The following is a 25,150-nucleotide window of genomic DNA, read 5'->3' as shown; positions in this document are numbered from 1 at the left end:
CTCGCTGGCCTCAGAGACATGGGGATTACCCTGGCTTCTGGCTGCGGCCCACACTCTCTGCCTGGCCTGAGAATAAGGATCCTCCCCCATCACAGCAGAGGGGGTAGGGCATGCTCCACCTCCCCTCCCAGCTCCATCCAGCCTTTAGTGCCACAGCCTCCCCGCCCCATGCCTGAAGCACACCTGCCTCCCAGGAGCCTGGGGTGATTCAGACAGCCGCCCACGCCCGCCCGGCAGAACAGCATCCTCCGGGCTGAGAAAGATGCAAATGCGCAGACCCCATCCTGAATGCAGAATCAGAACCGCTGGGGTGTGTGGCTTCACAGATCACCCGGGGGATTCTTACACGCTCTAAAGGAGAGCGCTGGTGGCTTGGAGTACGTGGGCCACCCTGCGCGCCTGCTCAGCTATGCTCCACAACCTCTCCTCTGTGCTCCCGCAACCCTTCTCTAACAGGAATCAATTGCAGCAATAATGAAACTGCTCCATGTCGCTCCACTGCACGATTCCACTGGAGTCTGGGATTGACAGCTCCGTTATCAACACGGAGAACACTGATCCCATCATTCCTTCTCTCCCAATACTACCTACTAGAAAGCTGAGGTTCAGAGACAGAACATGACTGGCCCAAGGTCACACACCAGGGCCTGGGGCCTAACTAAACCCCTCCATCCTGCTTCCCACACGGGACGGAGGATGGCAGCTGTTTCTACACCTGTCTCCTCTCACACTCTGGGATTTCCTCCAGGGCCAAACCCTCCTCATTTCCTCAAGAGAGCCCTCCTTGCCCCCTGCCTCCCAGAATAGACCAGGCCTCCCTGTCATGCCTGCCACAGGTTCCTGTGTTTCTTTAACAGCAGGGTCACAGTTTGTCGTCACACACACGGATGTGTCTGTCTCCCTGACAGCACAAAAGCTCCCGGGGGCAGGAAGTGGCGCAGACCTCTCTGGACACTTACCCCACAGCCACTGTCCGCTTCTTAGAGACCCCGACTGCGTGGGGGGCAGCCGCATCCTTGGCTAGACAACTACTTTCTTCGTCTCCCTTTCAGTTGGAGGTACCAGCCGATGCTGTGAGACCGGAAGCTGCTGGGTATCGAACAAGTAGTCCGTGAATGCAAGCTGAATGCAGGCGTGTTCAGGTGCTTTGGGGCACGGAGCTGGTGCTCAGGGCATGTGTGCCTAGCCTAACCAGGCCCAAGAAACAGACCACCCCAGCTGTCTTTCTCTTGGAAATATTTTATTAGTTCTGAGGCGAGCTGGGACGGGCACAGAGCTGAGGAGGGCAGCGAGAGGCTCTGCCCCAGGGCGGACATGCTGTGTGGGGCCTGCTGGTGGGCTCCCTGGCCCACCCAGCCGGCCGCGGCTGGGCACATGGCACTTGGCGCCTGGCACGACTCTGCTGGCTTGGCACTGTGGCCTCCTCCTCGGCGGGCGCCCCCCCTTTCCAGTTGCAGGAGTTGTGAGTCTTTCACAGTGCGGAGGGGTGGGGGTCTGGGGTGGGCACCTCCCCGGGGTGCAGGCAGGCCCCGTCCGCGAGTTCATCCCGGGCTCTCGGCAGCTACGGTGGGGTGAGGCGTGCTCCGGATCCTCTCCTCCCCACCCGTGGGAGCTTGGCAATCCTGGAAGAGCCCTTGCAGCCTCAGCGAGACATCATCCGGACAAACTCTGGGAGGAGACAGGAGTGGGCGGGGAGAAAGCAGCAGTCAGGGGCCAGCCCAGGATGCTGCCTCCAAGCCCCTCTCCCAACCCATCCTCGCAGGAGCCAGCCAATCAGACTCTTGCTTAACCCCCCTGTTGTGACCCCAAGTCCTGATGTGACCCCAGGACCCTCCCTGATCTGGACCCACTGACAAATCAGCCACACCTTTCAAGCTCACCCCATCTCTGTGCTCCAACCACGTGGACCTCCTTCTCAGCACCTCAAGTGCAGCTCGCTCTATTTCTCTCTCCTCCCCCAACCTGAGCACTCCTGCAACATAATCCCCTCCCTTTTCTTTCCTACACTTCACGTTTTTAGAGCAGTTCCAGGTTCACAGCAAAACTGAGCAGAAGGTGCAGACTCTTCCCATATACGCTTTCTCAACATGTGCACGGCCTCCCCCACCAACATCCTCTGCCAGAGCGGTGCCTCTGCTACAACTGACGAAGCTACAGGACACACAGCATTGTCACCCAGCCCCCAGTTCACGTTGTGTTCACTCTTGGTGCGTAGACTATGGCACAGGACAGGTGCATCCTGACATCTATCCACCATGAGAGAGTCCTTGGGGACGGTTTCACTGCCCTAAAAATCCTGTGCTCCCCCCCACCCCGTCATCCTTACCTGCCCTGGGCCCTGGAAACCAGTGACAGTCTCAGGGTCTCCACACTTCTGCTTTCCCAGAAGGTCAGAGCTCTGGAGCCCTACAGTATGGAGCCTTTTTGGAATACAATCACTTAGCAGTGTGTATTCAAGGTTCCTCCCTGCCTCTTCACGGCTTCAAAGCTCCTCTCTGTTTAGGGCTGAGTAATACCCTAGGCCCTAGTAGACTACAGAGGACTCATCCATTCACCTATTGAAGGGCCCCGTGGTAGAGCCAAGTTTGGGTAATGATGTAAGAATAAAGCTGCTATAAACATCTGTGGCCAGGGGCTGGTGCTGTGGCACAATGGGTTAAACCATGTCCTGCAGTGCTGGCATCCCTTATGGGGGCCGGTTGAGGCCTGGCTGCTCCACTTCTGATCTAGCTCCCTGCTAATACACCTAGGAAAGCAGCAGAAGATGGCCTAACTCCCTGGGCTCCTGTACCCATGTGGAAGACTTGGAAGAAACTCCTGGCTCCTGGCTATGGCCTGGCCCAGCCCCAGCTGTTGCGGCCATTTGGGGAGTAAGTGAGCAAATGGAAGATCTCTCTTTGTCTCTCCTTCTATCTGTGTAACTCTGTCTTTGAAATAAATAAATACATTGTAAAAAAAAATCTGTGTCCAGGTTTTTTTCAACTCATCCAGGTCAACACTGCTCCCTTCTGTTTCACCTGCCGACTCCTATTTACCGCTCAGGCCTCCCCTTCCAGCCTGCTCCAGAAGTCTGCCTGAACCACTCCCCTCAGCTTGGCAAAGGTGCCCCCTCCTGCACCTCACAGCATAGCACGGCCTGCAGTGTTGTCTTCTGGGCACCTCAAGGCAGAGGTCAGGTGTCAACACACTGCAGGCGTAGGACACTTCTTGGTAGAGTACACAGGGGATTCTGGGCTCTCAGGGAAGGGCCACCAAATGGTGGCGCTACCTGGACACAGGGCGCCTGAGACATCCAGATATTCTCTCCATCTACCCAGTCTCCATCCTGTGGAAGCCAACGCCCAACCTTTGGGTTCCAGACCCACTCATAGGCGGGCACGCATTTTCTTGTCTTTCAGCTCAGAGTGTGAGTTCCTGGTGTGTGGGGTCAACATTTTACTTTTGCCTGTTCTCCATTCTGCCTTAAAAGGTGTCATGCACAGGGTTACGGTTTGGGCCCCAGCTCTGCCTCATCTGTATGAACTAATAGTGCCATCCATGAGGCTGAGAGAAGTGAATGAGATAACACAGGTGAGGTGCACACTGACTGGTACATAAGCAGACAAGCAACAGCAACAATTGTGATTATTACTGGTTCCACCATAAAGCTTTCACTAGGCATTAGCTATGTGTCGGGTAGTTAGTATTAGGAAAGGCAGAGACAAGGAAAATTGGGTTCCCTTCAGGGAGACAACGATAACCAGCACTTGGGGGCCAGTGTGAGGAGTGGGGGTGAACCTGAGCTGCCGTGAAAGCACTCCCCACCCCCAGAAGGAGGTTCAGTTTGAGGAACCAGAAAAGCAAAGCTTGAGGAAGAGGTCCCAGTGCTGGGTCTTGAAGGATGAACACAATTTAGCCTGGGGCAGGCACTTAGCCTGGTGCTAAGGCGTCCAGGTCCCACACTGACATGCCTGGGTTCAACACCCTGCTCAGGCTCCTGACTCCAGCTTCCTGTTAATGTTGACCCTGAGAGGCAGCTGTGAGGGGTCAAGTAGTTGGGTCCCTGTGGAAGACCTGAACTGATTTCCCAGCTCCTGGCTTTGGTCTAAGCTGGCAGACACTGTGGGCATCTGGGGAGTGAGCTAGTAGATGGGAGTTCTCTTTCTAATAAACTTTTTTTAAAAACAAATTTTTCCTTAAAAAAGAAAAAGACTTGAGCCCAAGTGAAGAATACAATAAAAAAGCACCCTTGCAGCTATGGGCATCTGGCCCAGTGGCTAAGGCACTTGCATCCTACCCCCTATTGGAGCGCCTGGGTTCAAGTCCTGGTTCCATCCCAGATTTGAGCTTCCTGCTAATGTACACCCTGGGAGGTAGCGAGTGATGGCCCAAGTACTTGGGCTCCTGCTGCCCATGTGGGAGACCTAGACCGAGTTCCCAGGTCCAGCTTTGGCTTGATCCATCCCCAGCAGTTGTAGGCATTTGGAGAGGGAGAAGAAAGGTAGATGAGAATTCTCTCTGTTTGCCTTTCTTTATCTCTCTCCCTCCACTACTCCATTCCGCACTCTGTCTGCTCCTCAAGTAAATAAAATAAATGTTTAATAACATCTAGCAGGTTCATGGACTGCAATTATCTTGGTGGAGACTGAGTGGTGGAACGGTAGATGCTGTGACTGGGGATGCAAGCTGGGGTCACACGTTCAGGACCTATGTGTCAGGCTGAGGAATGTGGTTTCATAAAATAGCTACCATGAATGGACGCGTGAGTGGGTGGACATGGGGATGGCTGGATGCATGCATAGATGGGTGTGATCAGATGGAATTAGATGATCAGAGGATTGGAAGGATAGAAGAATGGAAATTTGGGTTGGGCTAATGATTGCATGAAGGGCTCATAGTTGGAGGACCCTGTGATGGTCACTAGGATTGCTTCTCTCCCACTCTCAAGCCCCTCCTACCTTCAAAGTCTACTCGTCCATCCCCATTGAGATCCACATCTCGGATAATTTCTTCTATGTCTCGGTGTCCCACTTGATGACCCAGGAGCTTCCTCATGGCCTCTCGCAACTCACTGGTGCTTATCTCCCCATCACCATTGGTGTCAAACTAGAGAGGGCAGGAAGGAGGGAGAGGGTGGTACAATGTGGAGATTGGTCCCATGGCAACCGCAAATCCAGGCTGGGCTCCTTCTCCAGAGTCGCTGTGCCCCTACCCCCAGAGACCCTCCTCTGTCCAAGCTGCCTCCCTGCTCTGGGACTTAGGGCCTAGGCTTCTTTTCAAGAGGCCGTCCTGGAGAAGGGAGTCTGATAATTCACCTGCTCCCTGCCTGTCACTGCCCTTCCCTTACCTCTCGGAAAGCGTCTCGTAGTTCCTTTACTCCAATCATATCTGCTGTCTCCGCCAGGAGTTTAGGCCCCATTAGTTCCACAAAGTCGTCAAAATCTACATGGCCACCAACTGGAGGAAGAGAAAAGGGTTAGGTCACCCACTCCCCATCTCCAACTAGGCAACTGAGGGGAGTGCCAGCCCCTCCGTGACCTGCTCAGCACCAGGTCCAGGATACAGCCAAGGGCCACATGAGGACAGACAGGTGAGGTGGCCAAGGGCAGGTGGCTGGTTGAAGAGTAGTCATGACTTGAATAAGGAAATAGACTGGGGGGGTAGTAGGGGTAGACACAGGTGGGTCCCAGGGACAAAGAATCACTAGGATAGGAAGACAGAGACACCCTCACAGAAAGGCAAAGAAGCAGGAGTCATGGGTGCTCGGCTCATATGCCCCAATCCTTATCTGTCTTTTGCCAATGGAAGCTCAATTTCCAAGTGGCTTTCTCAGGAGGTGGGAGGGCTGGAGAACTGGTACCCCCTGCCTGCTCATAAGGCTTTCAAGCGGCAAGTGCCAGGAGGTGGGGGTGTGTGTGTGTTACATTTGGACAGAGTTTGAGGGTTTCCCAAGGCTTCGTGTGTTTGGATTCAATCCCCACAGTGAGGTATTAAGAGGGTGGAAACTTAATCTGACCCTAGGGTTTAGAGGTAGAGCCTCTGGGGAGCGATCAGGATTAATAAGGTCATTAGAATAGGCCTAGGATTGAATCCTGGCGGCTTTCTAAGCAGAGTCTGGAGACAGACCAGACACAGTCGCACATGCACACCCTGTCTCTTGCCATGTGACCCTCTGCCACCATAGAACTCCTGGAGAGGGGCCGGCGCTATGGCACAGTGGGTTTAACACCTTGGCCTGAAGTGCTGGTATCCCATATGGGCACCGGTTCTAGTCCCAGCTGTGCCACTTCCAATCCAGCTCTCTGCTAAGCCTGGGAAAGCAGTACAAGGTGGCCCAAGTCCTTGGGCCCCTGCACCCACATGGGAGACCTGAAAAAAGCTCTTGGCTTTGGATCGGCACAGCTCCAGCCACTGCAGCCAACTGGGAAGTGAACCATCAGATGGAAGACCTCTCTCTCTCTCTCTCTCTTTCTGCATAACTCTGACTTTCAAATAAATAATTTTTTTTTTTTAAAAAGGGCTGGTGCTACTGCTCACTAGGCCAATCCTCCGCCTGCAGTGCTGGCATCCCGGGTTCTAGTCCCAGTTGGGGCGCTGGATTCTGTCCCGGTTACTCCTCTTCCAGTCCAGCTCTCTGCTGTGGCATAGGAGTGCAGTGGAGGATGGCCCAAGTGCTTGGGCCCTGCACCCGCATGGGAGACCAGGAGAAGCACCTGGCTCCCGGCTTCGGATCAGCGTGGTGCGCCGGCTGCAGTGGCCATTATGGGGTGAACCAACGGAAGGAAGACCTTTCTCTCTGTCTCTCTCTCTCACTGTCTAATTCTGCCTATCAAAAAAAAAATAATAATAATAATAAAAAAAGAACTCCTGGAGAAGGCCATCACTACATGTGAGCCTTGGCACCTCTAGAACTGTGAACCACAAGAAACCTCTTTTCTTCACAAGTAGCCTTGGGTACTTTGTCATAGCTAAAAACTAAAAACTAGATAAACACCAGCCAAAGAGGTGAGGCCTGGGGACATAATTTGGAGGTGGGCATCTCTATACCAGCTTCCTGAGATCCCTGGCAGCACTGGACTCTGGCACCCACAATGGCTTGCAGTCCACCCTGCTTGGGCTCCTTCTCTCCTCAGCTTCAGGTCCCTACTCCCTCCCAATACTTTTTATTTATTTATTTATTTTTTATTTTAATTTTTTGACAGGCAGAGTGGATAGTGAGAGAGAGAGACAGAGAGAAAGGTCTTCCTTTTTCCATTGGTTCACCCCGCAAAATGGCCGCTGCAGCCGGTGCGCTGCAACTGGTGCACTGCGCTGATCCGTAGCCAGGAGCCAGGTGCTTCTCCTGGTCTCCCTTGCCGGTGCAGGGCCCAAACACTTGGGCCATCCTCCACTGCCCTCCCAGGCCATAGCAGAGAGCTGGACTGGAAGAGGAGCAACAGGGACAGAATCCGGTGCCCCAACCGGGACTAGAAACCGGGGTGCCAGCACCACAGGTGGAGGATTAGCCTATTGAGCCGCGGCGCCAGCCCCTCCCAATGCTTTATCTCAGCTTGCTTGGTGGGAACCCAGACCAATACCATCCCTCTGTTCAGTGCTCACGGTGAGCCCAGCATCGGGCTGTTTCACACATATGCTCTCACTGACTTCCTGTGCTCCACTTCCACTGCAACCCTCACTGTACAGATGAAGAAACTTGGGCTCAGAGAAGGTAAGTGGTTTGCACCATGCCACAGAGCTGGAAAGAGGTGGGTGTAGAATTGGACCGTAGGCCTGTCTGAGTGCCCAGGACTGCAAGGGCCCGAAGGGAGGGACGAGCCCAGCAGAGGGACTCACGGTTCATGTTGATCTGCTGCGACAGCTCGATGAGCTCCATCTCGGTGGGCATATAGCCCATGGTGCGCATGCAGTTGCCCAGGTCCCGGCAGTTGATGTAGCCGTCCTTGTCCTTGTCGAATTCCCTGAAGGCCTCTCGGAGCTCTGGGGCAGCGGACAAGGGCAATGTGGTTGGGGCAGGGAACCGTACAGCCTCTTGAGGCAAAGGCCACCCCGGGGCCCAGCAGCTTGCAGAGCTGGACACTGAGCTGCCTCCTGCTCTCTGCTCCAGGGCTGCATCACCGGAGCTGCCCTGCTCTGAACCAGGCCCTGCTCCCAGAGGCCACGGGGACCTCTGCTGCACTTCCACCAACCTCCCTCCCACGCCGTCCTGGAGGGCTGGGCAGCCCTTTTCTCCCAGGGGCCAGGTTTTACCTTCAATCTCCTCTGGTCGCAGCGATCTGTCCTGGAAACAAGAGAACATGTCCTGTTAGCAGCCGTGGAGGACCTGCAAGTCACAAAATGCCCATCCTGTGAGGGCCATCCAGTGACAGCAGGCTCTGGGTGGGAGGGGGCCGGGACGCAGCAGAGGTGGCCTGGATTGAATTCACCAGGGGGGAAAGGCACAGTCCCACATCTCCCATAGACATGGAAGCCCCGGGGCCCTTGACAGGAGATGCCCAAGGAACCAACAGCCACACCCAGCCTGGACACGGAAACTGTGGCCTTCCAGCTCCTTATTCCAGACACTGGAATGGGCTGGAAAACAGAGCTGATCTGGACACGAAAACCTGTGAATAAAATGGGGCTGGGGAGGTCACGACAGAGGGAAGAGGGCGTTGCCCGCTGAGGCCAGGCGGAGCGGGAAGCAGAGGCCTGCAAGGCAATGGAGAGGAGGAGCTGGAGGGGACAAGAATGCAGGGACTGAACAGGCAGCGGTAGAGCGAGGAGCCTGGGGATTCTGAGGCAGAACTGGGGCTCCAGCCCGCTTCCTGGGCACCATCCCATCTTCTCCAGTTTGACCCCCATTCCTACACATTGCCCAGTTGGCATAGGACCCTGGGGGCCACCGTGCCTCTGGTTGCTGTCAAGGTCCAAAGCACACATCTCCAGCCTCCAGCAGGGCCCAGGTCTCCTTGGGGAGTGGAGAAAGCCTGGGTCCAGGTGTCAGAACAGATGGCAGTGGAGTCTCCAGGGAGCAGGCCAGAGTTGGTGAGGTGCTATGACCTCAGACCTGCCCAGGAGGAGACGGACTGGCACAGAACAGGTCCAGTGCCCACCTGAGCCTGGTTCACAGACTCCCAAGCTGGACACAGTGTTCCAGTTCTCGGCCTTTGGGCAGGGAGCCCAGGAGGCAGGGTGCGCCTGCCCTGAGGAGGCTCATGCAGGTGCAGGCACACCATCATGACCACAGACAGCAGGCATGCCCCAGTGAGTGTGAGGCATCTCGGCTGTGCACGCTGCACACCGGCTGTCCCAGACAACAGGGCCAGAGTGGGGCAGGTGCAGCTGCCCATCCACTCCACACACACCACCCCTGGGCACGGGACACCAGCGCCAACAAAGCTGCAGGTTGTCCAGAAAGGTAAAGAACTACACAGCAACATCTTATGGGACAACCAGGAGCACAGGACCCGGAACTCAGAGGCGGCTACACTTGGTCAGACAGTGCCGAGTGTGTGTGACCTTGGAACACGTAGGCCACGAGCTCCCAGGTCCTCCAGCTGGTCTTTCAGCAGCATACACGTCTCTCCGAGAGGAGTGTGTGGACTTCCACTCAGAGAGCTCATTGGGCTCATTGGGTGCAGCAATGAAGACGCCATCACACCCCGTATTGGGGCGCACAGGTTCAAGTCCTTTCTGGCTTCCTGCTAATGCACATGCTAAGAGGCAGCTGGCAATGGTTCAGGTGGTTGGATTCCTGTCACCCACATGAGAGACCCTCAGGGAATTCCTGGCTCATGGCTTCAGCCTGGCCTGGTCCTGGCTGCTGCGGGCATTTGGGGGAGTGCCAGGGCATTCCAGATGTCTTCTTTTCTGTGTTGTGTGTGTGAGTGTCGACCTCTCAATGCAATGAAGTTAATCAATAGAAGAAAAAAGGAAGCTCATCAGCGCATGGGTGCCAGGACCTGTCTCTACCTTTCCAAGGCAGAACGCTGTGATCCTAGATGTTCTTGGGGGACCGAAAAGGACTTTGTTTGCAACATCTTACCTCCAGTAAGGGAAAGCAAGTAAGTGAACACATCGGTCCCTTGGTATCCATGGGGGATCAGTTCCAGGACCCCCATGATTACCAACATCCACGGATGCTCAAGCCCCTTACAGACAAAGGTGTAATCTTTGCAGAGAACCAATGCTCATCCTCCCACATACCTTAAATCACCTCTAGAGTATTTGTAATCCCTAATACAATGTAAATGCTGTGCAATGATTTGCATAGCCTAACAGCAAGGAAAAAAGTCTGTGTGTGTTCAGTACAGATGCGATGCTGTTTCAGATATTTTGGGTCTGCAGTTGGCTGTATCTGCAGATGGGGCAGCTGTGGCTGGGGAGGGCTCAGTGCATACGAGAGTGCACCGCTGCACCAGGTACACTCACTAGGCCCAGCTACTACTTAGCCATAACAAGCCCTCCCCCACCCATCAGGCTTCAAGTGCCTGCCCCTTCTCCAGCACCCAGTCCTGCAGGACTGAGAAGGGATGAGCACTACTCACGCCCGCCGTGCCTCTACCCACCCCCCTGCTCTTGCTTGGATACTCAAGAGTCCAAGGAGCAGCAAAGCCAGAACCCTTCACAGTGCACCTGTGGAAGAGCCGGCTGCTGAGCACTTGCTGGTCCCTGGGTCACACCTTTCCTTCCACAGAGCAGTAGGCTATGTGTGCCAGGCACTGGAGGACAATCAGGGTGGTCATTAAAGGGACAGGGCAGCCGTGTGTACCGACTCAGGAAGTCTGGTGGCAATGGAACCTATTCCTTTCTCCTCAAATCAGGTGGTTGGGGAAAACAGCTTGGGCCCTACAGCCAGAGAGAGACCAGATCTGCCACTTCCTAGATGTGGGACATTGGGCAAGTCATTTCTGTTTTCTGATTCATAAAATGGGTTGGGGTCAGTGTTGTGGAGTAGCGGGTAAGGCCACTGCTTGCAGTGCTGGCATCCCATAAGGGCACCGGTTTGAGTCCCAGCTGCTCTACTTCCCATCCAGCTCTCTGCTATGGCCTGGGAAAGCAGTAGAAGATGGCCCAAGTCCTTGAGCCCCTGCACCCGCATGGGAAGACCCGGAGGAAGCTCCTAGTGCCTGGCTTTGGATCGGCGCAGCTCTGTTCATTGTGGCCAGTTGGAGAGTGAACCAGCGGATGGAAGACACCTCTCTCTCTCTCTCTCTCTCTCTCTCTCTCTCTGCCTCTCCTTCTCTCTTTCTGTGTAACTCTGACTTTCAAATAAATAAATAAATCTTTTTGGGCCAGCGCCATGGCTCACTAGGCTAATACTCCGCCTGCGGCGCCAGCACCCCGGGTTTTAGTCCCAGTTGGGGCATCAGATTCTGTCCCGGTTGTTCCTCTTCCAGTCCAGCTCTCTGCTGTAGCCCGGGAGTGCAGTGGAGGATGGCCCAAGTCCTTGGGCCCTGCACCTGCATGGGAGACCAGGAGGAGCACCTGGCTCCTGGCTTCAGATCGATGCAGCGCGCCGGCTGCAATGCGCCAGCTGTAGCGGCCACTTGGGGGGTGAACCAACGGAAAAAGGAAGACCTTTCTCTCTGTTTCTCTCTCTCATTAACTCTGCCTGTCCAAAGAAATCTTTAAAAAAATAAATAAAAAATAAAATGGGTTAACACCAGTACCCACCTCACAGGGCCTCTGTGCGTCTCATGAAACAAGGCATGTATTGTTAACACGTGGCATTCAATAAATTGAACCTACAAGTGTTCGTGTCCATGATGTCATCATTATTACCCACCTCCCTGTGGCAATTTAAATTTGAAACAGAATGAAATAAAACTGCTATCCGCTTCCCTAGTTGCACCAGCCACCTTTCAAGTAGTCAACACTTACATGTGGCTCATGGCCACTGTAGAGGCAGCACAGATTCTAGAATATTTCCATCAGTGCAGAAAGTTCTACCAGACAGTGCTGTGCACCTACAGTTGTTACAGAGCACAGGAGGCTCCTGAATCAGACTACACCCTACCCCTGCCCTGTGCTGGGTGTTACCTGGGCCTGTGAGCCCTCCTCCAACTCCACCCCTGCTCTGTAAAATGGGGATAAGTACCTACCTCTTCGGCTTGCTCTGGGGCTTAAGTGAGGCAATCCATCAGCATGCTTCGCCCAGTGCCTGGGACACAGTAAGTGCTCAACAAAAATGTACTTATTATTATTTCTTGCTGGTGGATGTGGACTCACCACGCTTTGCAGCCGTGAATGGGAAATGTGGGAGAGACCAGACCCACAAGTTGGGGGTTTGAGGCATGTCCATTGGGGGCTGCTATCTATAGAACCCCTTTTTCTTCCCAGCACCTTCTCCTGCCCAGTGAAGCCAAGTTCAGCAGGCTCCACTGGGCCAACTTACGTACAGGCTGCCTGTTCTCAGCGAAGCCCTTGCGCAGGAAAATGCAGGCAGGGCCCAGCAGGTTGTGCATGACTGCGCAGTTCTGGGCCAGCATCAAGAGTGGTCCTGGGAGCTCGCCACTGGCTGCCAGCCCCTCCTCGCTCGTCTGCACCACCATGTAGCTGCTCTTCTCTTCCTGGCGCATCTTCAGCCAGCACCGAGCAAATACAAAAGAGAGGTAGGGCGTCACCTCCCTGGCTGACAGGCCCCTCCTTGCCCTGGCCTGGATCCTGGGTCGAGAAGGGGCTCTTTTCAAGAGAAGTTCCTCGGGCATCAACCAGTGAGGTTCAGAGAGGCCTCAGGATGCACAGGGCCAGGTATCCAATTGGTCCAGCAGACGGAGTGTGCAATCCTTGACTGGGAGCACACACACACCACACACACTGACACAGGAACAGAAGCAGACAGGGGAGGGAGGCTTCTACTCTAAAAACCGATGGGAGGCCGACGCCGTGGCTTAACAGGTTAATCCTCCGCCTTGCAGCACTGGCACTCCGGGTTCTAGTCCTGGTTGGGGCGCTGGATTCTGTCCCAGTTGCCCCTCTTCCAGGCCAGCTCTCTGCTATGGCCTGGGAGGGCAGTGGAGGATGGCCCAAGTGCTTGGGCCCTGCACCCGCATGGGAGACCAGGAGAAGCACCTGGCTCCTGGCTTCGGATCAGCACGATGCGCTGGCCGCAGCGGCCATTGGAGGGTGAACCAACGGCAAAAAGGAAGACCTTTCTCTCTATCTCTCTCCCTCACTATCCACTCTGCCTGTCAAAAAAAAAAAAAAAAAAAAAAAAAAAAGATGGGAAACAGTGCCGTGGCTCAACAGGCTAATCCTCCGCCTTGTGGTGCCGGCACACCGGGTTCTAGTCCCGGTTGGGGCACCAGATTCTGTCCTGGTTGCCCCTCTTCCAGGCCAGCTCCCTGCTGTGGCCCGGGAGCGCAGTGGAGGATGGCCCAAGTGCTTGGGCCCTGCACCCCATGGGAGACCAGGAGAAGCACCTGGCTCCTGGCTTCGGATCAGCACAGTGCGCCGGCCGCGGTGGCCATTGGAGGGTGAACCAATGGCAAAGGAAGACCTTTCTCTCTGTCTCTTTCTCTCTCTCACTATCCACCCTGCCTGTCAAAAAAAAAAAAAAAAAAAAAAAAAAAGAAACTGATGGGAAGTGCTCACTCACAGCCTCTTGTTCCAAAATGCTCCCCACATCCCTGCTCAATCCCTGGGGCTGTCAGGCTTTTCAGCTCCCAAAGGGACTCTGACCCCCAGCCCCCCATGGATCCTGGCTGGAAGGCCACGAGTGCAATCAGAGCTGGCACTCACTGCAGGCTGCACAGGCAGGTGCCATGGTTGACGTGCACAAAGCGGGTAAAATGGGGATTGTGTGCCCCCCTGAAGGGCTGCACTATGTAACTCCAGCCCAGGGTCTCAGGATCTGATCTGAAGCACAGGTGGGCCAAACGAGACTCATCTTGTGGTTTGGAGCCCACCCTGTTACCCTGTTTGCAACCTCAAGACTAGACACACTCTGCCTTCGAGAAGTTCTCCTTTTCTTCCCTCCCGCCTTCCCTGGCTCCCTGCCTGGCCTGGCCTGCTGGACCCCCTAGAGGCTGAGTCAGGGGCTTTCTCTGCTAACCGAATATAGCTGTGCTCCCTGGCCCAAGCCAACCACTCCTTCTCCCTGCAGGTTCCCACGCAGCTATAAAAAGTCAGCCCTACCCACAGACCTTCCCCTTAGGACAACAGCAGCCTCCAGACACAACACTCAAGTTGACCCCCGCCTCCCAGCGTGCCCGGTACCTCTCCAGACCTGGAGCCAGGCCATGAGTTCTCGGGCCTGAGCTGGGAGCCTCCCCCCGTGTGGGGATCTGCAGCGCAACCTTCCCAAGGAGAAGTTCACCTGAGAATCCCAGAGCTCCATACCCCAATCCTCCAGCCCACTCACTCCACTTCCTGCCAGGTTCCCCGAGATAAAAGAAGTCCACACCTAGGAGTGGTCTACTCCTAGGTAGATTGAGAAGCAGCGCCTCCTGCCAGGCTGGAAGCCCAACAACCCCATCCGCACCCCCTTGTCCCTTTGTGCCTCTTGTCCTCAAGGCCCCACACTGGAGCTACAGGGGAGACCCTTTTGCTGCCCCCTGAGCACCTTCCAGGCCTAGCAGGAAGCAGAAGGTTTGAGGCTCCCTGAAGGGAAGCAGCAATTCAGAGCTGAGGCCTAAGGAAGCCAGCCCGAGGCTCGAGTCCGGTGGGAGCGCTGAGGGTCAGTTCTAGGTCATCTCAAAGTTTGGGGGACATCAGACAGATCAAGGGCCTCTTCTGGCTCGATGCCCCAAACAGGTAAGTTTCAAAGCCTCACCTGCACCACTCAGACTTCCAGCACCAGGGTCAGGAGAGATCTTCCTACCTGGGAGGGGTAGATCAGAGGAAGCCCTGGAGTAGGCAGAGCCCTATCTGAAGGCAAGACTCTCAGGACATGTTGGGAGAGAATCAGCCTTTTTGTTTCTGGTCAAATCGCATGGGCTTGGCTCCCACTGAGCACAGCCCAGGCAGGAGGAGGCAACAGGCGGCACAGACTACCGAGAGATGGTTTCAGGTGCTGGTTTTGGGTTCAAAGGGCCTCGAGGACAGATTCTGGCTCTGCCACTTGCTTGCTGTGTGACCCCGGTCACACCACCTGCCTGTGTTCCAGATTCCTTCCGTGTGCAAAGGGGGAAATTGTGTCTCCTTTCGGGATCCTTGGGAGCAATCAGTGAGCTACTGCACGCGAAGTGCTTTGCATAGTGCGTGGTAAGAGCTGAATAAATGGAGTTGCCACGGGGCTGACAACGATGATGATGATGATGACGACGACGACGACGATGACGAGGTTACTTAAGGGATGCTCGATGCCATTTACTTCTGGCTCCAGGGGAAGAGGGGGAACATCTGCCAATAAGAAAGGAGATGAGAAGGAAGGAGAGGAACCTGGCTGGCATGGAGGAAAGAAGCAGCAGCGGCTGGGGAATTTCCACTGCCTCTGTTGATCATAACAGGGCCTGGCACCAGTTACCCCTGGAGGCTGCCGTTCGTTTCTGGCCAGTGATGGCACCTGACAGCCGGTTCTGTCCTGCTTAGGACCTGGAGCTGCCTTGCACCGTTTCCAGTTCCCCAGCTATCACTCGGGAAGCCCACAGGCTGACAACGTCTCCTGGCACTGAGGGCCGCCTCCTGAGTGTGGCATGGCAGCAGGGAGGGCCAGCGAGCCTCGTGACCTAACCGCTTTCTAACAACGCCAGCCTGGCCAAGAGCACGCAGGGCCCAGCTCCCTCCCACCGAAGAGATCCCAGGGGAAGATGAACCGGGTGGGGGTATGGCAGCCTGGAGTGGGAATGTGGTTTCAGTGACCTCTGAGGTCAGGTTCAGGGATCCATGAATAATGCTACTGACAGCAGGAGAAAGGGAGAGGCTGCCTCTTGGAGAGGAAAAAATAAAAACACAAGCCCAGCTCTGATTTCACAGGGAATAGGGTCTCAGTCCTGGTGGCTGTGCTACCTTAGGGGGCTCTTGTCTCTGAGTCCTGTTCCTTTCTCTCTCAGAGAGCAAATGAGAGAGCGGCGTATTCAGTAAAAAGCAATTCTTACTACTAGAATAAAAACACGACATTGAATTGCAATACCTTTTTTGAGTTTTTACCTCACTCCGTGGACTCAAACCTCTACTTCCTTTCCTCTTCCCTCCCTCTTCTCTAAAATCCAGAGTGGATGAATTAGAATGATGACCATGACACGAATGTCTATGGCGTACGGTATGTCAGGCACTGTGCACAGCACTTTATTTAGTTCTCCCCGTCACCTTCAGACGAGGACATCAGTACCTCCAACTTGATGGACAGGGGGACCAGGGCACAGAGAGGTTAAGTAATCTGTCTGAGATCACACAGCTGGGAAGAAGAGACCTGAGCTGCGCTCTGGTGAGGGAAGACAGGCAGGGTATGAAAGGACAGTTCCTGTTCCGAAGTTCAGCTCTTTAGGTTCTGGACAGAGCCCAGGCGAAGGTCTCTTCTGCCCCGTGGTCCTCTCTCCTCATTCAGTTCAGTCTCTGCAGAGGCCACCTCTGGTGGAGAAGACACCTCTACGAAGATGGTGATTATGGAGACGGGAGGTGCACAGGGGAATCAATCAGCCCTTAGAGGGATCCAAGGAACAGAGAAGATTAGCAGGGATTTGATGTGAGCAGCTTAGCCAAACGAGGAAGACGGAAGACGAAGACGACAAGCAGAAAAGCCCCAGGCATCCCAAATCAAGAGGCTGTGGATCTGACAGAGGAGGTAGGACGGGGCTGAGGGCAGAGGCGCTGTTAGCTAAGCTGAGACCGCAAGTGAGTCACTCAACCCGGCTGAGTGGCACTCAGGCTCCGTGTCTGGAAACTGGAGGAACTGGAGAACATCCTTAGCACACCTCCTTCCTTCAAATGATATGAGCGACCAGGGCCTGACTACAGAGGACCAGAGACGCAGGCTGAACCTGCCAGACGCAAAACCCAAAACCCTGGAGATGCGAGCCCAGACCTGCACAAAAGACGCTTTACAGGTACTCATTTGCTTTTGAAAAGGACTTCTTGTAGAAGAATATTATCCCTGTGTGTAAGCAACAAAGCCCCTTCAGAAAGCTTGCACACACCTCTGCTCAGCTACTTCCTGGGCATCTTGTTTCTCAAGGGGCTCTGAAACAGTCTGGTCCAACCTGAGAGCCTCTGACCTGATTCCAGACCACTGCGCAGAAGGGGTACCCTGCTTGACTCCTTTCAGTAGTGATGGGGGCAACACCCACAATTCTGAAGGCGCAGAGCCAGCCAGAGAGGGTCACAGATGCTCAAAGGACGTGAACGGTCCAGCCGCTGGAAAGGGACTTCTGAGCGTCTCTGCCCCTGAAATCCTAAGGAACGACATTTTTCATTTTATGGCCCCAAAGCCCCAAAGCTACCTAGTTTCTTTGCTAAATCTTTTGCAAATTCTCAGACATAGCCACCTTGCCCCCAGGCAGCTCTAAGTCCTAGCTCAGAGCCTGGGACGCACAGAACTGGGAAAGCAACGTCTCTGGAGGCAGCGGCAGAGAAGTAGCCTGAGAGAGGACCCACGGGAAGGGGTGCCTCTCCCTTCCATGCCCAGCCTCTGGGGCAGGTGGCAGCACAGCCCGATTCCCAGCCCCACATCTCGGAGACTTCAGGCACATACCTTCCTGGAGAGATTTCTCAGTGGCGACTTGACACAGTTGCCCATCCTAAGCTGAGGCAGCCCCTCTCAGGATCCCGGGGTCCATGAAGGAGGCTGCTTGGGGGGCTGGGAGACCGTAGCGCCGGTCACTGCCAACCCCAGCCTCCCTCTGCCTTCCTGTGCCGCTCTTCCTCCAGGACCAAGCAGAGCCCTCTCTTGCGCGCGTGCTCTCTTACTCGTCTGCCTGCTCTTGCTTTCTGATTTTTTTTTCTCCTTTTGGTGGATTGTGAGTGTGTTTGTGTATCTAGGTTTAACTTTCGGGGCACTTTCTTAAGGAGATGAAGGCAGCAGGGGAGAGCGCCGGGCACAGAGAAAATCGCCCGGAGAGCTGATGGCAGAGGGCGGCTGAGCTGGAGGAGCCTGGCGGATCATCTCCATCAGATTAGAGCTGAGTCCTCTCTGCTTCTCTCCCCTCCCCTCAGCCCCTCCTTTTGCTGCTGCCAAATCTGCAGGGCGATTGCCTCAGGGAGGGGACAGGAGTGGCAGCTGCGGCTGGGAATTAGGCCAACAGACCCAGAAGGGGAAGCTGCCTAGTTTGGGTCCCCAAAGCCAGGGTGCCTCACAGTCTGCAGCCTTGTGTATGTGCTTGCATGCATACCCCCCCCCCCCCCCACACACACACAGAGGCAGGCACAGACATAGGCATGCACAGATGAGACCCCAGGGAAACGAATGCCACTTATGGAGAGCAGTCGTGGACTAGCACGGATCCTCACCACCCTCTGGCAATCCCAGCTGCAACCAGAGCAGGCAGCTCCAGTTGAGCGCCTAGCAGGTCTTGTGTGGACGACTCTATCATGCTCCGTTTGTCACACTTGCCTTGCCATTAAAATGGGATGAGTCTCCGGGGCTTGCAGCACAGCTGTCTTCTGCGCAGTGTGCAATCTCTCCACCCCAAGGGAAACAAGAGATGATCCCGAGGCAGGCATGATGGAGACAGCGCGCTGGCACAGGAGGCCAAAGCAAGGTCTCCAAACCTCTGCCACCTGACACTGAGCGAGCATTCGTTCCCAGCTTCCTTGGGGTGACAAGAAGGGGAGCAGCCCTGTACAAAGCCCTCCTTAAGGTCTCTGGGCCAGAACGCGTCTGGTGATTGGCTGTTGCTTTTCCCTGCAAGTTTTCTCACCTTGAAGTGAGTTCATTTCAAGCCTGGGGTATTCCAGTTGAGACCTACAGCCCAAGCCAGAAACTCCAAGCGGCCGTGTTTCCACACATCAGCTTTGCCCAGCAGGGGGCACCAGAGATAGACTGGGAAGCTGGACTCCTCCCAGGGCCCTGATGCAGCAACAGACTCCTCTCCCAAGGGCTTTTGTCCAGTTTCGGTGCCCAGTGAAGACAGGTGACTGTGGAGCAGACGCTGCTCATCGTGGAATGGGTTAATCAGGGGAGTCACCCAGCAGCCTTGTTTGCGCCAAAATTCTAGAGGAGATGGGTAAGGAGGGGCCACACCCCTGGGAAAGAGAGGAGCCTGGGGGTGGGGTGTTGATGCCTAAAGGACAGGAAAGAGGGGGAAGAAGCCAGGGCACTGAACCAGAAAGAGCCAGCAGCCAACATAAATGCCTTCTTCAAAGAACATCGCTTGGAAACAGGGCAACAAGGAAGCACTCCGCGGGTCTGGGCCAGGGGTCAGATTCAATTGACTGCGATGAATGGGAGGGCGGGGAGGCCTGGGGTTAGGCCCGGGCTCTGCTGGCTCTGACAATGTGACTGCCTCCCATTCCTGAGCTTGGGTTTCCTCCGCTGGGAGATGGGGTTTTCCCTATCTGACTTACGAGTGTATGTCGGAAAATGTGTGGCATGTAATACGGACTCCGTGAGCAATTATTCACATGGAAGAAAGAAGTCTCATCTGTCCGACACTCACTGTTTAATGTTTACTGTGCTCTGGAACAAAATAAACACGGCCCTGCTTCCGGGTAGAGTGGTGGCCAATGCTCTAGCAGGCAGGCAAGAGGTAAGAGCAAGGAACGCAATTACTTAACAACATTTCAGATAAATGGGAGAAACAAGAGACACATGGACTCTGAGAATGTGAGACAGGGTTTGATTTACTCTGGGGGGGATCGAGAAAGACTTGCAGGCAAAATATAGAAAATGGACCATCTGCGGACTTGTCTGGAAAAATGGGGCCCACCAGGGACCCCAGAGGGGTAGGTGCCAGGCACAAACCCGATTACAAACGAACTAAATAAGCAGAAGTTCTCAATGCTGGTTGTAGAGCAGGATCACTGGAGAGCTTCCCCGAAATTCTGATTTCCTGAGTTTAGGTGTTGCTTAACACCTCCCAGGGAATTCTAACCTGCAGCCATTGTTGAGAGCCACAGGGCTTCAGCGCTTGGCATGCAGTCGGAGTAACTCGGTTTCAAATCTTGCCCTGCAGCTAGGTAACCATGTGAACTTGAGGATTGGTTGATCCTCCTGAGCTTCAGTTTCATCCATTATGAAATGAGGATTCTAATAGCAGTTTCCCTAGGGCTCTCAGGAGAATTTCATGAGATGAGGCCTGGAAAGGCCTGGCGTACCTGGGGGCTAACACTGTGGCATAGTGGGTAAAGCTGCCACCTGCAGTGCCAGCATCCCATATGGGCACTGGTTTGAGTCCCAGCTGCTCCACTTCTGATCCAGCTCCCTGCTATGGCCTGGGAAAGCAGTGGAGGATGGCCCAAGTGCTTGGGCACCTGCACTCACGTGGGAGACCTGGAAGAAGTTCCTGGCTCTTGGCTTCAGATCAGCACAGCTCTGGCCATTGCAGCCATCTTGGGAGTGAACCAGCAGATGGAAGACCTCTCTCTCTCTCTCTCTGCCTCTCTGTGTTCAAATAAATAAATAAATAAATCTTTTTTTTTAAAGTGCCCCTTTCTCTTGCCCAGCACAGGCCTTAAATGTTTATTCATTTTCATCTACTTGAAGGGCAGAGCAATGGGGGGAGGAGAGGTTGGGGGAAAGATGTCCATCCACTGATTCACTCCCCACATGCCTGCAATAGCCACGGTTGGTCCAGGCCAAAGTCAGGAGCCAGGAACTCCATCCAGGTCTCCTATGTGGGTGGCAGCAGCCCCAGCACTTTCACCATCATCTGCTGCCTCCCAGGATTCATTAGCAGGAAGATGGGTCAGAAGTGGCATAACCAGGACTCAAACTGGCACTCTGACATGGGATGCAGGCAGCTTAACCCACTTCGCCACAAAGCCCACCCTGTAGCACTGATCTTAAAGGGTCAGCTGCGGCAACCATTCATTCAGGAGGGCATGGAGTCAGACCTGGTAACTCCTGCCCCCTGCAGGCCAGCTCAGGGCACAGCAACCACTTGCTGACCTTGAGATACATATGCCTCTGTCTTTGGAAACAGGAGACAGGGGGCAGAAAAACCAAAATCCCACTCTGCTTTGGGGTAGTGGTGGGGTAAGGGGCTGACACTGGCCTAAGACTTAAGGGAAGTGAGAGATCCAAGGGTTTAGATCTGCTGCTTTAGGGCTCACTTTATCTTGAGCTGGGCAGGTGGGCATGGAGCAGTTGGCCCGACCTTCAGTAGGACATGTAAGCAGGACAAACGGTAGGGGATTCCTCTAAGGAGTGAACCAGCACATGGCCCTACCCCTTTCCTTATCTCCCCCAGTCTCTGAACGGAGTTCTGGAACGGAACAATAGGATCAGAGGGATGAGAAGGATAAGCCATTGCTGATTATTCCTGATTAGGCGGCAGGCTCACCTTCCGTTCTGAGCAGGTCTACCGCAGGCATCTGAACTTGGATGACAGCCCAGTGCTAAGGTACTTGGGGAGGCTAGGTCGTAACATGAGACACTTCAGACAATGGGGAGTGACGTGCATATGCGGCTTCCTGCTGGACCAGGGACCAGCGTGAGGCACAGAGGCAGGTGTAGTTTGGAGATAAACAGACCGCAGTCTCTTGCACAGCCCTGCCATTTACTTATGGTGTGACCTTTGGACAAGTCACTTCCCCTCCCTTGGGCCTGTTTCCTCTTCTCTGAAATAGGGGCCGATAATGCCAATTTTCACAGGTTGCTGTGACGATAAAATAATGAGAAGACACTGCTTCCTCAGTGGTGTAGTGGACTCTGGACAGGTGCAGAATGCCGAGACGGCTGGAGACAAATGTGGACAGCCGGAAGTGCTCTCCCACAACTGACAGCAAACCACACCCAGGCCCCAGAGGGAAGGCAGTGGAGACTCCTCGGAGTCCTCTCAGAGGGACGTGGGCAGGAGTGAGGAATACACAGAGACCTCATGCTAGGAACACAGGCCTAGAGCGACTGAATCCATTAGGACTGAAACCATCACGGTTTCTCTCTCCTCAACTAAGCCACAGCAACTAACAAACCCCTGGGGTCCAGAAGCTGGTACCAACATTCATTTATTCCCTCATTAAATACTGTGATCTGGAGTGCACATCTGGCATAGCCACCAAGACACTGCTTGGGACATCTCATTCCATACCAGAAGTGTCTGGGTTCGATTCCCAGCTCTGCTTCTGATTCCAGCTTCCTGCTAATGCACACCCGGGGCGGGGGGGGGGGGCAGTAGATGACAGCTCAAGGATGTGGGTCCCTGCCGCCCAACTGAGTGTTCCAGTTTGAGCTCCAAGCTCCAGGCTTCAGCCTGGCCTACCCTGGGCTGTTGCAGGCATCTGGGGAGTGACCCAGTGGATGGGAGATCTCTGTCTATTTCTCTGTGTCTCTGTGCTTTTCAAATAAATAAAAATAAAATACCATGATTTTACTACGCACAAAGCAGTATGGGAACCAGGCCAGCCTATCCAAATCCAAAGAGACACGTGAGATGCCCCTAGAGCTGGGAATGTGGGAAGATGAGACAGAGCTGGGAATGTGGGAAGATGAGACAGGGTTTTATCTGCATTCGCATCCTTTACAAGGGCTGTTTCTCCTCAACGTTAGGGCAGGAAGAGGAAAGCCTGTTCATAAAGCAGTCTTCCAAAACTCAAAGCCTCAGGTCATTTCTGAGTTAATTTCTGACAACACATTTCCTCTCTAGGCAGCCAGGTGGCATGTCCTTAGCTGTCTACTAAGAGGGGGCAAGGAAGGTCCTTTGACAGTCAGCTCCTTTCTCCTCCTCTTCCTCCTTCTCCTTCTTCTTTTTAAAGATTTATTTATTTGAAAGGCAGAGTTGGAGAGGGAGAGACAGAAGAGAGATTTTTCATTCGCTGGTTCATTTCTCAAATGGCCACATTAGCCAGGGCTAAGCCAGCCCAAAGCCAGAAGCCAAGAGCTTCATCCAGGTCTCCCACATGGGTACAGGGGCCTAAGTCCTTGTGTTATCTTCTGTTGCTTTCTCAGGTGCATTAGCAGGGAGCTGGATCAGACGTGGTCAGCTCCCTTCTTTAATAGCCTTCCTCAGCTGGCTCACAGGTAGCTTTCAAAGTACCTTACATAGGCCCTCATTTAGGCAATCGCTCTATTAATAGCAACAATAACAATAACATTAATGAAGGCTGCCCTTTAACCAGCACCCACCATGAAACAGGTATGTTGATAATCTTCATCTTGTGTGAGCCTCATAGTAACTCTGAAAGTTTTTTTTTTTGTTTTGTTTTGTTTTGGTCAATCTCATTTCTGGATGAATAAACGAAGAGTGCAGAGAGAGGATAACACGCCCAAGGTCACAGAGATAGACAGTGGCAGAACTGGGATTAGAACCAGCAGCTCTGCTATCTTCCAAGCCACCACTTCAAGCCTTGAACTCAAGACCCACGCTTACACCCCTGCAGGCAGTAAGGAGGCTCCAGGAGGTCACTGGGAGAGTCTCATTTCCTGTATCCCCTAAATTAGGAGTCTAGCTTGGTACCTTCGGTGCCTTTCGGAACCCTGGCTCTCCCTGGCTATGTTTCAAACAGGAAGAAGCAGCCCCTGGTGGCTAATCAACAATAAGAACAAGAATAATAATAACTAACACCGACAGAGCCCTTGCTCTATGCCATGCCCTAGGCCAAGCTTGACACATATCTCTACATCTCCTTTCATCTCCCAAACATATAGTTGAGGACCTGTGGCTATCCCTATATTACATGTAAAGAAAAACATCTGATGAGGTTAAGCAATTCATTTGAGATTTTAAAAAACTGAACTCGGGAGACGTGGAAAATATATTTCCTGTATACTAGTATTAAAATGTCATACTGTACAATTATTATGTGTCAACTAAAATTTAAAATATGTACTTATCAGTGTAAAAACACATACCTATGTATGTGTATACATCTATCTATATGTATGTGTATATATGTACACGTGTGTATAAATATATATCCACACAGAGCCGTGGGGAAATATACATACACACACATGTTTTCCCAGAGCTATATTTTACTCTAAGAAAATTCTATCCAGAAGTTGTTGTATTCGGAACCCCATTTTTCTTCCTTGGTCTCAATTCCGTCTCTAAGGACAGAAATCTTGGGACAGAGAGCAGAGGAGGACAGCGTAATTCCTCTGTCCTAGGAGCCAGAGGCTGATGCGGAAGTCCCAGCCCGGGTTGCTGTTGCTGCTGAACCAGATGTCTTGGAAGTGTCCGCAGGAAGCCCAAACTGAACGTGCAGGGCTTGGAAGCAGCAGCCTGCAGCTCTGGAGGCAAGAGCTCGCAGAGGGAGGTAGTAAATATTTGATGGGACCTTCCAGTTCCTCCTGACTCAGGTGACCCTGGTGACATTTCAGACACTGGGCTGCAGAACAGCCTTTCACCGCATGACTAAGTGAGAGGAGGAACAACAGCATATTGCTGAAATGCTCTGAGCTGAGACGGCGTCCACGCAGGCAAATTCCGCAAGATGGGAAAGAAAGGGCTCGGCCACCGGGAGCCAAGTCGGATCCCCCGCAAGCTGAAGAACCAGAAAGGCGTGTGACGGCGGGCCAGTGACTTCCAAACTGCCAGACTGCAGGCTCTGAAAGAGTCAGAACTCTGCCTACCTGTTCATTGTTGTCTCTCTACTATGCAGCAAACGCCTGGGCAAAACAGGTGCTCAGGAAACATCTGATAAACAGACGAACTGCTATCACCCATCCAACCACAGAGCATTCCTGTTGCACCCCAGCCCCCGGCCACAGAGCCCTCCTGCCCTGACACGCTACACCTCGCTAACACGCACTGCAGTGAACTTCCTCCCAGCGTTGCCGCACTCTCACAGCTCTGCATCCAAATCTCTACTCCCGGAGAACTGTTTCCAGCTCACTCAGCTAACGAGGGCTCCCTGCAGGAACAAAGCCACATACACTGCCCTCTCACACTACACAGCAGCCCCACGCAACCCGAATCCGTGTGCGGCTGCCTTCATGTCAGACCACCGCCAGCATCAGCCAGTCAGCCAGTGCAGTGCAGTTTTTTTTTTTTTATAAGAAAAGTGCAGATCTGAAGCCAAACACATACGGCCTCCTTAGGATTCTGATTCAGGGTGGCAAGCCAGGAGCCTGAGACAGCTTCTTTACGCCAGATCCCGACACCTCCCACAACAAACCACGCCGACACCTGGTCAGACCTCTGCGGGTCACACT

General features: G+C 53.9%; 1 protein-coding gene across 3 annotated transcripts in view; it reads right to left on the bottom strand.

Moving 5' to 3' along the window:
- Positions 1-1,259: 1,259 nt before the first annotated feature.
- The window catches only part of CABP1 (calcium binding protein 1), a 71,636-nt gene continuing 47,745 nt past the window's right edge, over positions 1,260-25,150 (bottom strand). For 2 of the 3 annotated variants that reach the window (XM_062182121.1, XM_062182120.1), the window contains 6 exons: positions 12,360-12,539; positions 8,227-8,257; positions 7,813-7,956; positions 5,327-5,436; positions 4,938-5,085; positions 1,260-1,668 (listed from right to left, as the gene is read on the bottom strand). In XM_062182121.1, coding sequence (XP_062038105.1) covers positions 1,643-1,668; positions 4,938-5,085; positions 5,327-5,436; positions 7,813-7,956; positions 8,227-8,257; positions 12,360-12,539 — 639 coding nt within the window. In that variant the 3' untranslated portion in view covers positions 1,260-1,642. The remainder of the gene's footprint in view (positions 1,669-4,937; positions 5,086-5,326; positions 5,437-7,812; positions 7,957-8,226; positions 8,258-12,359; positions 12,540-25,150) is intronic. The other variant, XM_062182119.1, reaches the window with a different exon arrangement.

Source organism: Lepus europaeus, chromosome 23 (assembly GCF_033115175.1).
Source record: "Lepus europaeus isolate LE1 chromosome 23, mLepTim1.pri, whole genome shotgun sequence".
Lineage (NCBI taxonomy): Eukaryota > Metazoa > Chordata > Mammalia > Lagomorpha > Leporidae > Lepus > Lepus europaeus.
Note: the sequence above shows the minus strand (reverse complement) of the source record. Positions and strands in the feature narration are given on the sequence as shown.